The sequence below is a fragment of the Antechinus flavipes genome, chromosome 2, assembly GCF_016432865.1.
Source record: "Antechinus flavipes isolate AdamAnt ecotype Samford, QLD, Australia chromosome 2, AdamAnt_v2, whole genome shotgun sequence".
NCBI lineage: Eukaryota > Metazoa > Chordata > Mammalia > Dasyuromorphia > Dasyuridae > Antechinus > Antechinus flavipes.
Window position 1 is genome coordinate 618,604,327 of NC_067399.1, and position 15,688 is coordinate 618,620,014.

The 15,688-nt window shown below is 37.7% G+C and overlaps 1 protein-coding gene across 1 annotated transcript in view; it reads right to left on the minus strand.

Moving 5' to 3' along the window:
• WDFY4 (WDFY family member 4) overlaps positions 1–15,688 on the minus strand; it is a 370,289-nt gene that overhangs the window by 21,945 nt on the left and 332,656 nt on the right. The window contains exons 53-57 of the mRNA XM_051981900.1: positions 14,295–14,386; positions 11,444–11,656; positions 5,649–5,793; positions 3,634–3,818; positions 2,157–2,315 (exon numbers count right to left, since the gene is read on the minus strand). Of these exons, the coding sequence (XP_051837860.1) occupies positions 2,157–2,315; positions 3,634–3,818; positions 5,649–5,793; positions 11,444–11,656; positions 14,295–14,386 (794 nt within the window). The remainder of the gene's footprint in view (positions 1–2,156; positions 2,316–3,633; positions 3,819–5,648; positions 5,794–11,443; positions 11,657–14,294; positions 14,387–15,688) is intronic.

Genomic DNA, 15,688 nt, shown 5'->3' on the forward strand with positions numbered 1-15,688 from the left:
CTAATTAAAAGGAACTAGCAAGCTTTTGGGAAATAGTAAGTAGCACTGAGAGTACACAGTTTCTACTTCTTTTTGCATTTGGCCAATTGAATTTCAAATGAGTTGTTTCATTTATTGGATTTTTTTTTTCCCCATTCACCAATTCTACTTTTTAGGGAATTGTTCTTTTTTCATTTCACCAATTATGTTATTCAAGGAGTTGTTTTCTTTTTCCATTTCACCAAATCTATTTTTAAGTGTTTTCTTCTGCTTTCCTTTTACCATGTTTCTTCCCCTTCTCTTTTAAAATTCATTTTGAATTTTTCCAAGAGACTCTTTTGAGTTGGAGACCAACTCACATCACTCTTTGAGGCTTCATCTGGAGGCCTTTTGCCTCTAGTGCCCCAGGGTTTGAGGTCTGTTCTTTTCTGTCTCCATAATAACTATCTATAGTCAGAACTCTTTTTGCTTTTTTGCTTATTTTTAAATGTTGAGATCTGCTCCTAGGGCAAAGGGAAGATTGTTCCAAGCTTCTTCTATAGGCGACAAGGGCTTCATGTTGCCCTGTACTGCCAGCTTCCTTTCCCAAACTGGGTGGAAGTCCTACTTGTGATGCTGGGGTTCAGGGTTCACTATTTGTTTTCTGTAGTTGCCTTGGAGGTCTCACTGCTGGTCTGCTGTTCCATGGGCCTTCTGAAACAGAATAGAGTACCCAGCATGTCTGTATTTTGGCCAAGAATTTCCCACTAATATCCCCGTGTGGACCCTCTCTGCCTTGGGTTTTTCTGCCCAGTTCTTATGTTGGGCTGCATCCTCCCCCCGCCCAATTGAGACACATCTTTCCTGAAGTCTTTCCAAGATATCTTCTGCTTTAAATTAGTTATATTCCAAATATTTATGGGTTCTGTCACTCCATAATCCTTTCAGAGACTTGAAGATCTCAGACAAAGACCTGTCTTCTCTCCACCATCTTGGTTCCTGCCTGAGTACACATTTTCTAATGTGGTTTTCCAGGATTTCCTTTTAGCATTCAGGCAATGACAACCTTGCAGTTCACTTAGGGATCTATCACGTGTCTTCATTTTATTTTTCATAGAGCACCACAAAAAATGATGAGTATTTAAAAGAAAGGAACATGGTCTAACAAAGCATTAATAAGTCAAGCGTCTTTTATAGAAACCAAATCTAAAATAAGATTTCACATTTCAAGGTTTAGAAAAAGTGATTCAATGGATTTCTTTATGATTTCATTCTTCTTATATACATCATATAAGGAACTAGGGATGCTTCACTTAGAGAAGAGAAGGTACACAGGGCCATGCTAGCTGTCTTCAAACATTGGTAGGGCTGTTACTTGGAAAGATATTAGATTTATCTTGGTTGGGGAGAAGAGAGGAGGAGCATACTGAGACCAATGAATGGAAGTTACAGGGGGCAGAATTCAACCTAATATAAAGAAGCTTCCTGGTGTTATCTGAAAATAGATTAGGCCACACAAGCAGGCAAGTCTGCCTTCTTCAGAGGCTGGACAACTGTTGTTCTTGCATTTCAAAGAGCTTTCATAAGATAATCTTCGAGGTCCCTTCCAACTCTGAACCTATCGATAGCTCTATTCTCTGTAGCCTCTGAGAGAATAAAGGTGAAGACACTGACATACCTCATCCTCTTCCTTATGTTCCTGATGATTAGAAAACATTTTCTCAACAAGAAAACTTCTCTGACCCAACCATGAACTCCCAGCTCTCTGAGGGCCATCCTTCATTAGTTGACACTGATAAATGTTCTTTTTAGATGCAGTTCTTTTAAAAAGTCTCCATAGTTTCTTCCCATTTATTCTCCAGTGACCTCCCATAAATATAAAGAGTTGCAGCCGCACACATGGTTTTATGGCCTTTCCTTGGTGTTTGTATGGGAGTTAACTCGTGTTTTTGCAGAAAGAAGGGGCCATTGTTGTTTCTATTTCCCCAGACATGAAAAAATAAGACTCCCCAGAATTCAGCCACTTGAACCTAAGGCTTTGATAAATTGATCACATTTTCCCCACGTGACATTTCTCCATCCACCTGAGTTGATACTGGGCAAGGATACGGGGAATTTGTCAGTATCCCTGAATCACTCCGAGCTGGGGTTTCCTTCCATGGGATGAAATGACCTAGGGGTGCCACCAGGGAAGGTACCTGTTTCAAGTGAAGCCCTTTTGCTTTGTCTTTGGACTTGGAAAGCTCCCAGATGCAAACCACAGCACTCTCTCCTGAAGTTACGACCAGGGTAGGTGAGGGACACACTGCACAGAGGCACTTCCCCCAGTCTGCTGTGCTTTCAAATGTTGTCAGGTTCTGTAAAAACAAACACGCTTTGAGTCCACAAAACAATTTGTAAAGCACAAGAAGACCTGAGATGTGAAGACCAGAAGCAAAGTGGTTGAGGACAGTTCCTGACCTACGGGGATGAAGACCATTAAGCGGAGTGGAAAGAATAACAGAACTAGAATCAGGAGAACCCCAGTTCAAATCCTGCCTCTGAAACATGGGTAGTAATCTCTCTGAACCTCAGTAATTTTGTTTGTAGGATGGGGATAATAATAATTGTAAAAGCTGCATGATAAAGCCGTTATGCAGATGAGATGAGGTAAAGGGCATAAAACATTTTTCATTCCTTAAGTGCTGTATTCATATTAACATATTACTATCATCAGCATTATCATCATCTTCCTCCCCTTTCTCCTCCTCCTTAGAGAGCTTACAAATTGGCTTTCCCCAGATCTTCAGAAGGATTCTGAGTAAATGTCAAGAGGTACTAAGTTCAGCATGTCATCTGCAATGGCTGTGACCGCAACATTAAGTGATGCTCCTGAATAACAATGCTCTTGGTATGTAACCAAGGCCTAGGCTATAGAAACCAGTTAACTAATATAAATTCATGAGTTTAAGCTCAGTCTAAAAATACATTCTAATTGTATGCTTATAAGCTGAAGCTCAGCTCCCTAACTAACCACCTGAGATAAATGCCTAGCTAATCACTGTTTCCAGTTTGTCTCAGTGATTGCCCTCAATGGCATAAGTCCTGATGGGATTTGCAGGTGGAATGAAGCTAAAATTCAGTGGCACTGAGTCCCAAGGCCAAAATTCAGATCAGCTTCCCCCAGGCTTCTTCTGTTCCATATCACTTTTCCTAGAAATCTTCATCTGCTGACAATGAAGTGCTTCCCTACATACTGAGTGTCCATACTCAAGCAGTATGAACTGAAAAGAAGCCTATTCAGATGTCTGAAAAGCTTCAAACACCTTTCATCGTGTCCCTCTGCTCCATTCTACTGTAGGTAATAATACATTCCAGTTATCTGATCAAGCTGCCAAAACCAATCTTTTAAGATTCCCTTCTAGAAAACAAAATCTCTTCTTAACTGGGAATATGAGTTATTGACTCTCTATGAATGTAAGGTACTATCTTCATGAAATCAGAATACATTTATATCATGCTGAGTCTAATCCCAAAAGATCAGATTGGGAAACCTCTTAAAACTTGGGTTTCAGGACAGTGGGGTTTTGTCTGAGGTAGGCTCTGTGCAGTGTGCACAACATCATCTACAAAATCTCACAAATTTCTGCCTTCCAAGGGAGAGTACGACTTTTAATACCATCTCTTTTGACTTACCTTGTCAGATCCATAATTTCCCAGGCAACAGGTAAAGTCGTCAAACCCCCAACTGAAGGTCTTGGTCCAGAGAGGTGGAATCAGCACCTTGTTTTTCTCCACAGCTAAAACATATTTCTCAGTGGGAACAATATGTCCAATGGCTCCTTTGGGAGACTCTGATCCTAGGGGGAAAATGTACATATCTACTTCACAGTTAGTAGGTTGGCATTTAGTTTGTAAAGTACAATGTAATCAAAGATTAGGAAGAATATAAATTTAGACCTGGAGAAGAATTTAGGGTGTGATATAATTCAACACCTTCATTTACAAATGGGGAAACTGAGGCCCAGGAGAGAAGAATGACTTTCCCAACACCACATAAATAGTAAATTATTTTCCAACCAGATTTTCTGACTCCAAACCTAATTATCTTTAAACCACTTCTTACTGTCTCTCACTCTGCAATAGTTTAGATTATATCCAAAGTACCTTTAAAATGACCATTAAAAATAATATCCAAAAATATTACTTCTCTGGGTAGCGACTGATAATCTGTGAAAATTTCAAAAAAGAATATTTCCTCTCCAAGTAACTCTCTTATAGAATGTTTCATTCACAGTTTAGCTATTTTGCTTTGATTTTGGTGATTATCCAAAAGTTCTGTAACAAACAAAAGAGACTCTAATAGCAGTGTTGGAATTCCTATCCAGTTTAAGAACTTACTTAAACATATATTTATCTTTTCAAGACAAGATAGGACCATTTATGGTATCAGCCATCAAAGAAACTATGATATTTAAATGTTGTGTATTGATGCAGGGTCTTTCTCTAGCCAGAAGCACTTAAGCATTTAGCCTTCTGTGAGCTGTTTGTGTCACCTAAATATATCAGGTAGCATCAGAAAGAAGAAAAAAATATTCTAGGATAAATTAGCATAGCATCATGTGTTATAATTCCTGCCAACAAAGTAGGATACAATTCAATTACTGGAGTCATTAGGGATAGCTACAGCTTGGTTGGTGGCTATTTTGAGAGACCACTGGCAAGAAGACAGCTTCCATAGCATGCTTTGTGAGAGATAACTACGATACATTAAGTTGCAGTTGGGTGATAGAAAGGAAAATGTTAGGGCATTCCATCCGTGTTTTTACTTGTGTGGGTATTTCCTTCTCTGATATAAATCACTACTATCCATGCCGTAAAATATGGTTTTTCTGAGCTGCTATGTTGAAGTGTCATCCCCTGAAGGTCATTATTTTATTCATTTTAGTTCCCAACCATACATAGTCTATTCCTGGGCCATTTAAAAATAATCGTTTAGATCACATCTGTAGTTTTTACCACAGTGCAGAGGCATGGACAAAATCCTGTCTAAATGATCTAACAAAATTCACTCTGATGACTTGCATGAGCTGCTGCTGCTCCCAAAATGGAGTCACTAAACTTGCCAGGGCTCCAACACAAACCCCTCCCCAGCCTGTGCCTTTAGGCAGTCCCTAGTGTTGCTTCTGTCTTGTTGGGTCAGCAGCGTTGGACGGTATAAATATCTGCTAGAGAGCAACACCACAATGGGGGGTGGAAATGTAACTTGTTAGACCTGTGGATTTCTCCGTTTTAGTCTATTAACAAAGCCCCTTTTGAAGGGGCACATAGATGGGAACCTTTGCCTTGAGTGCCCATGTGTGACTGTGCATATGCATGCCTGTGGGAGATGACAAACAATGCAAATTGCTTCCAGTAGTCAAGAATGGACGCAGAGTGGGGATCTGGGACGCCGCCAGAGCAGGGGCTTTTCCCCAGATTCCCATTCAAGATCGGAAAAAATATCACATCGCAGAGGTTCAATACTTGGATTCTTGGTACGTTCCCAAGGGCTTGAGTTTAGAAGCCTGCCAGCTAATGCAAATTCATGGGGCTGGACTCACTCCAGTAACATATTACACCTGAGGAGGAGAAGTCCAGCTCCCCACAGCAAGACATTAAAGGAGAATGGCCTGTACAACAAAAACAAAAACAAAACATCCAAAAAGTACCTTTGACTGTAACGAGGGAAGGTTTCAGATTCTGCAGGGTACAGAAAAATGGTGGTGGACAGCCAGTTGGACCAGTGGAAAGAGAGACTTCTTTTCCTGATGGTTTTCCCAGGGCAGTCCTGGATGGATGTGGTTTGGTAAAGAGCTGGAATTGAAACAAACAAAAAAATCTACAAAACAAAATTCAACAAAGAGATAGGGAAATGCATTTTAGAACAATAAAGCTATAATTGCATGTGTATTTACTTTCCCATGATCTTGACGTAGAAATTACTTAGTATATAAAAGAAAAAAGAATTAGGGGTGGGGAACAAGTTTCAATTTTATTTCCTCTTGGATAATTTAGAGGTGGTAGAAAGACATTAAACAGTGGTAATATGAATATAGTTGGGTTTTTTTCCTCTACATAATAAGTACTTAATTAATCCTCTTTTTGGACAGTGGGCTTGAAGACTGATGCTTTCCTATGAGATGCAGATATAGCTGGAATCTGACTAGCACAGAGTAGGTATTTAATTTGCTGAATTAGACTGAAAAGTTCAAAAGGCCTGTAGCTTTCCTTAGAAATGTAGATTTAAAGAAACCCTGGTATCCTTGGTAACTTATGCTAAGATAGATAATATCTCAAATAATAGAATATAAGAGTTGTAAGGATGTAAGAATTGTGAGAGATCATTTATTTTAATTTGATCTGATATAGAAATCTTGTCTGCAGTATCTTTGATAAGTGGTCATTTTGCCTTTGCTTGGATACTTTCATTGAAAAGGAGTGCACTGTCTAATAAGACAATTCGTCCATTTTTAAATAGCTCTAATTATTAGGAAGTAATTCTTTTTATTAAATTATCTACCTTGCTTTATTTTCTTCCACAGATCCTAATTCTTGCATTTTGAGTCAAGAGAAACAAATCTATATTAGATGCAAGAGGAGGAATAGAGAACAAACAAACAAAAAAATCTACAAAACAAAATTCAACAAAGAGATAGGGAAATGCATTTTAGAACAATAAAGCTATAATTGCATGTGTATTTACTTTCCCATGATCTTGACATAGAAATTACTTAGTATATAAAAGAAAAAAGAATTAGGGGTGGGGAACAAGTTTCAATTTTATTTCCTCTTGGATAATTTAGAGGTGATAGAAAGACATTAAACAGTGGTAATATGAATATAGTTGGGAGTGAATATATGGAATTACACCTGAGGAATTACACTCCCTCTATGTGGGAGTGAATGGGACAAGAATAGTTTAAGACAAATCTTATTTTGTTTAGTTTTTCTTGACTAAGAAAAATGACGTCCAGTCCTACATGGATAGAACAAAAGCAACTAAAAGGAAATTCTTCCTCTTTTAAAGAGACAAGTAAAAAGTCTTTTATGAATTCAAGTTGCTATACCTGGACCATATCCCAAGGTGTTTTAATAATTGACAAATCATGGAGAATGGGAAAAGGAAAGGAAAATTGTGGTCCATATATTTTTTAAAAGAGTTAAGAAGGGAGGGAAGTAACAGGAAGAATGGAAAGATGGTAAGGAGCCAGATTATGAAGAACTTTAAATGCCAAATAGAGGTTTTGATGTTTAAGCCTAAAGATAATAGTCATAAGAACATTAGAATTTATTAAATGGGAGCAGAAGGGTGTGTGTGTCATGGTACATTTTAGGAAAACGACTATTTTGGCAGTTAAGTGGAAGATAGACTAGAGCAAAGAGAGATTGAAAGCAGGGAAATTAATTAGAAGACTGAATAGAACTATAGTGATAGTTCTTGAGTGAGTATAGAGAAAGAGACATATGAGATGTTAAAAGGAAGAAAGATTTGGCAGTGGACTAGCTATGTGAAGTAAGTGAGAGAGGATTCAAGGATGACATCAAGGTTACAAGCCTGAGTGACAAAGATGGCAATATCTTTGACACGAACAGAAAATTTTAGAAACAAGACAAGTCTGGGAGTAAAATAACTGCTTCTTCTTTGAACATGTGAGTTTAAGGTTCCTACAGGAGATGTGGATCTGTAGCTCAGAAGAGCTGGATACATTGGTCAGAGAATTACCTGTGGAAAGGAGATTATTGAACTATTGAGATCAACAATTGAGATCTTATAGAGGAACAAGAGAAGAGGGCCAAGGATAGATCCTTGGAAAGAATTTCCACTTTTTTTGGTTTAAAGAATAAATTTTACAAGTACCAGACGGGTTAGACATGTAACCCGTAGTTAGACATGTAGACGGTAGCCGCCATGTAAAAAGTAAATAGTAACACTGCATAGGAGGTTTAGTGAACTGCAAGGTCCTTCTGAGTCAATAATATGACATGGAAGTCAGCAAAAGAAAGACAACAACAGTGCAATTACAGGCCATGCTAATACAAGAAAAATGGTGTGGATCCCATTATTCTGCTCTACACAGGACAGGAGCCCAAGCAGGTTAGGGCAACTAGATGGAGAGGGGATTTGAAACCATGACTATGGACCGGCTCAAGGAACTGGAGATATTTCGCCCAGAAAAGAGAAATTAAGACTGATTTTTTCTGATCGCAGATACAAAGAACAGAGTCCAAAAAAGGAGAGTTCTTTAAGAAATGGGGGAGTATCACAAGAGGCTTTGCAGAGAATTTAGAGGACCACGTGCTGGGGACAATCTGCTTCAGATAGATAACTCACTTGGGAGGTTCTTTCTTACTCTTAGTTTCTCTGCCCCTATGCTTCCTTTTCCCTTTCCAGAATGAGAGTTCTAATGTTTGAGAATATAATGAAACTACCTAGGTCTTGTTTCTCCCAGGAAAACATCTTTGAAAAGGTCTTCTTATTTTTCATTATCTATTATGATTTTACACCCTATCTCTGTTTTGATTTGCTCTGGTTTATTTATCTCCTTCTTAAATGTGGTGCTTACTTACAGAAGTCATGCAGCTTAAGACAGTTCATTAATTGATTAAATGATTGATTCACCTATTTATCATTTATTAATTCATTTTGGCAACTTTATTTGACATTCAAGTAAAAAAAGTCTCTTCAATTCCTGTTTAAAAAAAGTTTTAGCTGACAACATAAATTTAGTAACAAGAAAAATCCACAAATCCTGGGAAGAAACTTATTCTGCTGGTAGGGTCAACATATGATCTTAATTTTTCTACTTTAAATCAAATATTTTTCTCAGTTTGCCTCAGTCAGTTTTGTTCTCTGTATCCTCTTTCATTATAAAAGAATTTTATGCAATTTGAGATCATATATGATGTTTTAATAGTATTTATTCAAACAAGCCAAAGACCACATGGGGAGAAAGTCATCAATGGCCTTTAATAATCTTCCCATATTCGTTTGTCTTTGACTTCTATTGGTTAACTGTCTTTAATGCCAAATTTTGTGGAAGAGAGTAAAGACTCCTAAAAATGAGACCACCCAACTTGAATGATCTCATTCTAAGTTCAAATGCTGTCTTCCAAAGCAAAGCAGTGCTGGAGGTAAGAAAGGCTCAATATATTTCCTTCTCAGAGTATTATTCAATTTTGCAATCTTTTTTCTCCTTTCCTATCTTCTTCCCAGTTAACAATTTAAACTACTCATTATCATCTACCATTGAATTCCTTTCCACTTTGTATTCTCACAACCCTTGCTTTATAAAACTCCAACTCTGGGCTGCCCCCAATATTCCATCTTTTTACTTCTTACTTATGTGCTAGAAAAAGTCACGCTGAGTGGGTCCACTAAAAACTTAATGTTTTTCAACTGGGTCCTCATGGCAGCAAAGGCTTAATTGAATTTCTATTACATTCCTTACACCAGTTTTTCCAAACTGCTCAAATCTGCCACAGTACAATAATTGAGCCTTTCATTTCTTTCAGTAGAAAACCTCACCTCATACTTTACTAAGAAAACTGAAGCCAATCAATGCAAACTTCTTCTAAATTCCTATTCTATATCTCCAGAACCTTTGACCTTTACCTTCTTTATTTTCTACCTCCAATGAAGGGATAAACTTTTTCCTTATGACTAACTTTTTCATCTCTATGTGGGTGACTCCATGCTCTATGAACCCATCCTTAGTCCCAAGTTCCAGTCTCATGTCAACAATGAGCAAATAAACATTTCAAACTGGATATTGCCTTGCTATCTAAAACTTCCTATGTCCCAAACAGAACTGATTGTTTTCTCAAACAAAACAAGCTAGTTCTTCCGCCTAACTTCACCATTTCTGCTGGGGGCAGTATCATCAGACATACAAGATTACAGTCCTGGAGTTATTTGTATCTCTTCCCTGCCCCTCATCTCCCAGATCCAAACAATTGCCAAGTCTTCTTAATTCCATCTCAACAACATCTTATTATACAAATATATATATAATATATATATATACATATTATATATAATATACACATATATACACTTATTTAATACATATTTTATGTGTATATATATACACGTATAATAATAATATTATAACATATACTATGTAATTATATTATTAATATGTTAGCTAATATATATATATATATATATATATATATATATATATATATATATACTCAGAATGTACACTTGATCATTATTGATGTGAGATTGGAGCTTGGGACAAATCATAGAGCTTGGAGTCACCCACATAGAGATGAAAATAGAATCCGTGGGAACTGAAGAGATCACTAAGAAATACAGTAGAAGAAAAAAAATACACACACACATATACACACATATTATCCCATTCTCTCCACTTATAGAATCACCACTCTAGGTCCTAACACCCTTTGTTTAGACTGCTGCAACAGCCTCCTAATTGACCTACTCATATGTTGTCTCTGTAACTTACAATTTAACCTTTACAAGATCTCAACTTCTTATTTTTAAAACATAGTTCTGACCATGTCTCGCCTGTAGACAAATTACCGAGTTCAACACTTAAAATGCTCTCACATTTGCAGCTACCCTCTTTGTCAAAGCCCACTATTCATTACTCTTCTTCATAATATAGTTCTCACCCATAGAAATAGTGGCAATAATGATTTTAAAACATCCTTAAGTAAATTATTTTTTCTTCTCACAGTAAAACTGAAACATTTCATGTGAATCCTTATAAATGTTTTTAAAAGTCATTAAAACCACAGATTTTGTTCAGCACACAAAATCTGATTTATATTGGCCCAGGCCTTATTTCTTTAAGCTGCTTATATTGCCTCCAAATTATTCCCACTTGATTCTATAACTCCCCAAATGCATATAATAAAAGATCATACAAGTTTCTCCATTAAATTTCTACCCACAAGGACTTTCAAGGAGCTTTTATCAATAGAATCCATGTAATTTATCTCTGGGCTTATCTTTCAGACTTATAAAGCTTGCCTGATTTCCTTTACCTTCCAGAGACTCTATTTATGGATGATTATATTCAAGAATATAACATTTTTGAGATAGATTTAAATCTAGAGTATATAAGTAAGAGTGGATTGAATAAGTGCTCACCTATGTTATACACGGATTAGGTCAGATAAAAGAATAAATATACTTTTCCTTGGAGTGAAAAAGCATGATAAAAATGGAGTCATCCAGAATACCTCAAACTTCATCAGAAGATACAGAAGACAATACAGAAATATACTGGCTTTCTTCCACTGTTTTCTGATGTTTCCAGGAGTTAAAAGTCATGATTGCTAGTAAATAAGATTGCAGACTCTTAACATCTTCTCCCTTGATCAGGTCATAGCATTACGTGATCCAGTTTTCTTAACCTCTGAGGAACTCTCATGCCAAATTCTTGATACAAATGTGCAAATTTAAGAAGACAAAATAAAATAGATACTGCACCTGTTTAGGTATCTGCCCAAAGTTGCTGACAAATCCCAGGATGGTACTCTTAATGAGGGGATCGGTGACATTATGAAGGTCCATCTTGTCCCCGTAGAAGTAGGGGTGAAAGGTATTAACGGCCTCCACAGCTGCTGGTCCATGTTGCTTATACCCAAAAATCAAGTCTATCCAGTGGTGCAGGTTGGCACTAACAAAGTCACTTTCCAGAGCCTGAAACCATGATTTAGAAAACAGTGAACAGAATGCAGAATTCCCTGATGCATTTGTGATATCCTGGGGTCACTGATGTAAAGGTAGGAGGGACCTCAGGGGGTCAAGTGCTCTAATCCCCTCTATTTGCTGAGGAGACCTAGAGACATTAGGTAATTGGTTCAAAGATTTGACTTCATTTCATTCCAAACATTTCATATGTGACATAATTTGGTGGAAAGAATACAGTGGGTTTGGAGAGAAAAGACATGGATTCAAATCCAGCTGTGTCATCAGAGTGACCTTAGAAAAAGTCAGTTCACTTTTCTGGTCTAACATTTCCTCATCTTAAAATGGAGGGTTGCCCTGATGGCTTGTGCAGTCTCTTCTACGTCTATCATTCTGTGATCCCACACATTTGAGCATGTTTGCTTTGGTCACTCAGAACAAGCCACACGGGATGATTCTGATGAGGGATTACATTTCTGCCCAGAATGGGAGCCAAATAGGCTAACATATTAATTACCCATCGAGTTCTCTAATTCCTGTCACCAGAGAAAGCCAGCACACAGTGATGGCTCTCCACCCCTAGTGTGTTTCATCTACTTTATAAAATAATCATTATAAAATCAAGGCAGGAATGTAACTGTATAAGGGACGCTTGGGCCTCTGACATGAACTCAGGGGCCTTGGCCAAAAAAATTGGTGACCGTAAGAAGCGCTATGGAGTAGCCCCTATCTAGTGCCATTTCAAAAAGAGATGTTTACTAGTGAAGGAACATAGGTGCACAAATGCCAAAAATCAGGTAGCTTGGACAGGTGTCCTAAGGCCCCCATCTTACTCTCCCACTGCTGCTATTTAGCCTCATCTGCTGTAGAAGTGACACAGTACAAGGTGCAGTCAAGAAATTTTATCCTTCTGCACTCAAATCTGGCCTCACACTTTCTAGCTAGGCCTGTGAAAGTCACTTAACCCTGTTGGCCTCAGTCTCCTCATCTGGACAATGAACTGAGGAAGGAAATGGCCAACCTTTTTAGTATCTTTGCCAAGAAAACCTCAAAGAGAGTCAGGAAGAGTAGGGCACAGTTGAAAACAACTGAACAAGACTAAGCTATGGAACAATGAGCATTTTCAATAGCACGAAGGCAGGATTCTAACAGGGTTAGTCAACAATTAAATATTTATTGTAGGTAGTGAAACAGCCAAATGAAAACTAAGCAGAACCTTTCAATCATATTTCTTAAATAATTGCTGTGGATAATAGAGGTGGTAAAGATACAGGAATCAACACCTTAGCTTTATTTCATTTCATTTAAGAGCCACCTCTTTGTGGAAGGGTAGGGAAGAATATCATTTGTATGACTTGGAGAAATCTTTCCAACCAGGTAGAATGGGGCACAAGATTAGTTGATGGAAGGAGAGAATATAAGGAAATGATGGTATCCTGGGCGGGGTTAATGCAAATATAACTCTAAGAGAGATCTCAGAAGGCCATCTAGTCATCTAGTTATTTTAAAGATCTGAAAAAAAAATGAGACCTGGCTGGTGAAGGGCTAGATAATGAGCCAAAGTTCATAAAAGTCATAACATCAAAGGCAGGTTTTGAACCCAGTTTCTCACTCCGAAAGTCAGAGCTATTTGCACCATATTATGCTGCCTCCTAAGCACTTCCATGGATCAGTAAGAAGATGCTATTGGGGGGTTCTGACTAAAGAAGGAGATAAAGATGAAGGAACTGAAGACTAATTTTTATTCCACCTTTTTCCTTGTGCTCACCAAGAGATACAGTGCCACCTATTTTAGGCCTGAAATTAGTTGACTTAGAGGCAGTGGGATAATGATTCAGCTCACAGGGCAGATTAGTAAAGCCCAGCCCAGCTGGTCTGAGTCATCCTGTCCAAAGCTGTAATTACTGTACAAGGTTAGACAAGCAGCAAATGTTCCATGCTGCTTGTCTGTTGTCCCTGGTCCAGGAAGTTAAAGGGATTGGCCATAACCCCAGTCTAATAAATAGGTAGGCTAGTGTGTGACTTGTTGTGTGAAAATGTCACGTAGAGCCATGTACCAAAGACTCGGGCAAGGGGAGGCAGGGCTTTCCTGCTATAATTACCTTCTGTTCTGAGAAGAAAGAAGCGCTCTTGCCAATGGCAAAGGCCGGACTTTGCTACTTCAAGGTGTTTTAGCAACAGACCAGGGATCTATCATCCTTATCAGCTCCTACAGAAGATGACTATTCTCCTTTTTGATTTTGAGTAACTGCCCAGGTACCCCATTTCTATGGTAGGATCACCAGGAAGGGAAACTGAGTCTGAAGGATTTATTTCTATCACTGTCACACAAAAAATTATAAGGCTGGTTGGCTCTTTCAGGCTCTACCTTAATAGTCTTTGTTTGATAATACAAAAAGTACCATATCCTTTCCTCTCCTTGAAGAGTCCAGGGTCTGGTCCTTCTCACTGACTTTAGGACCCAGAAAAGCCTATAAGATGATTATTTCTTAAAATCTATTTTACTTGGAAGCCTATTTGAGCAATCAGGTTGAAGCTTGATTTTGATAGAAAAAAACCTGTTTTCAATAACTATATGGTTTCTTTACTAAATTAAACAATATAGATGGGAATAGAGGATAGAAAATTTTGATTTCAAGTGGATACTCACCTGCCTGTGTAGGCTGATAAATTTCTGAGGGTCTCCCTCAGCCCATGGTGGGAGAAGGACATCATTTAGGATAGTTCCATCCTGCATGCAGCCTGCAAAAGTTTAAAAGTAGTAAATTAAGTCTGAATTAATTTGAGTGTTAATCATATTGAAAAAGAATTCTACTATTCTCTATAGTTTTATTCACTCATCAAATATCCAAGCAGTGCCCATTGACAGGCAGTTTGGTATAGTGGTTTGAGAAATGGTCTTCAAGCTAAGTAAGATCTGTCTTCCTGCCCCAGCTTTACCACAAACTCTCTGGGTAAGTCACACAATCTCTCATAAGGGTAGGAAGCCCTCCAAAGCTGTAAATTATAGAGAAAGGAGTAACCGGCATTTTTGGAGGGTGTTTCCTTACCGCCTCCTCCTCCAAATATTCTTTATATCAATGCAGTAGACACATATGACTTCCAAGGACATGATATCAAGAATTTCCATCTCCTGGCGGAGAAATGAAAGACTAAACATGTAGAATAAAGCATGCATTTTTGGATATGGCCAGTGTACTTGACTGTGAATACTTTCATAAAGTTTCAGGGTTTTTTTGTTTTCGTTTTCTTAATGTATGAGGAGAGTACAGGGAGAGAAAATGTTAATTTTTCAAATGTTTAGTTAAAGAAAAACACAGATCTTGTCCATATCTTTATCCTCTGTGTAATATATTCTTTAGAACTATATGATTGTTATCTACAACCATTTTAAATTAAATTTATGTTGTATGGGCAATTGGGCAGCACAGTGCATAAAGCACTGGATTTGTAGTCAGGGAGACCTTAGTTTAAATTCTGTCTCAGCCACTTATTAGTTGTATGACCCTGGCAAATCACTTAACTTCTGTCTGTCTTGTTTTCCCCATCTGTAAGAGGAGGAATAATAATAGCATTTATTTTCTAAGGTTATAAGGATCAAATGAGATTAAAAACTATACCCACATATCCCTATATAATGTGTGTGTGTGTGTGTGTGTAGTTTTTAATCTCTCTCTCTCTCTATATATATATGTATATATATTATATATATAGGAGTGTGTGTATGCACACACACATTTTAATACACATGTATGCACACATATACACAGCACTTTAAAACAACAATAACTTCCACTGAAGTCCTTCTCTGATGCCTGATTTTGATGTTTAAGTGACACTGAATGCTTGAAGGCTGAAGAAGAATTATGGAAACTTGGCACTAGGGGTCATTATTGAAGAGCAGGGTTAGAGGAAGATCTTAGCTACTTAATGAGAAGGTACAAAATGTATTCTTCTGCCAGCAAAAGCTATGAATTTTAAGAGATGGATAAAGACTGTCTTTTAACATTGTGTACTGAAGATATAGTTTCCAAAGGGAAAACT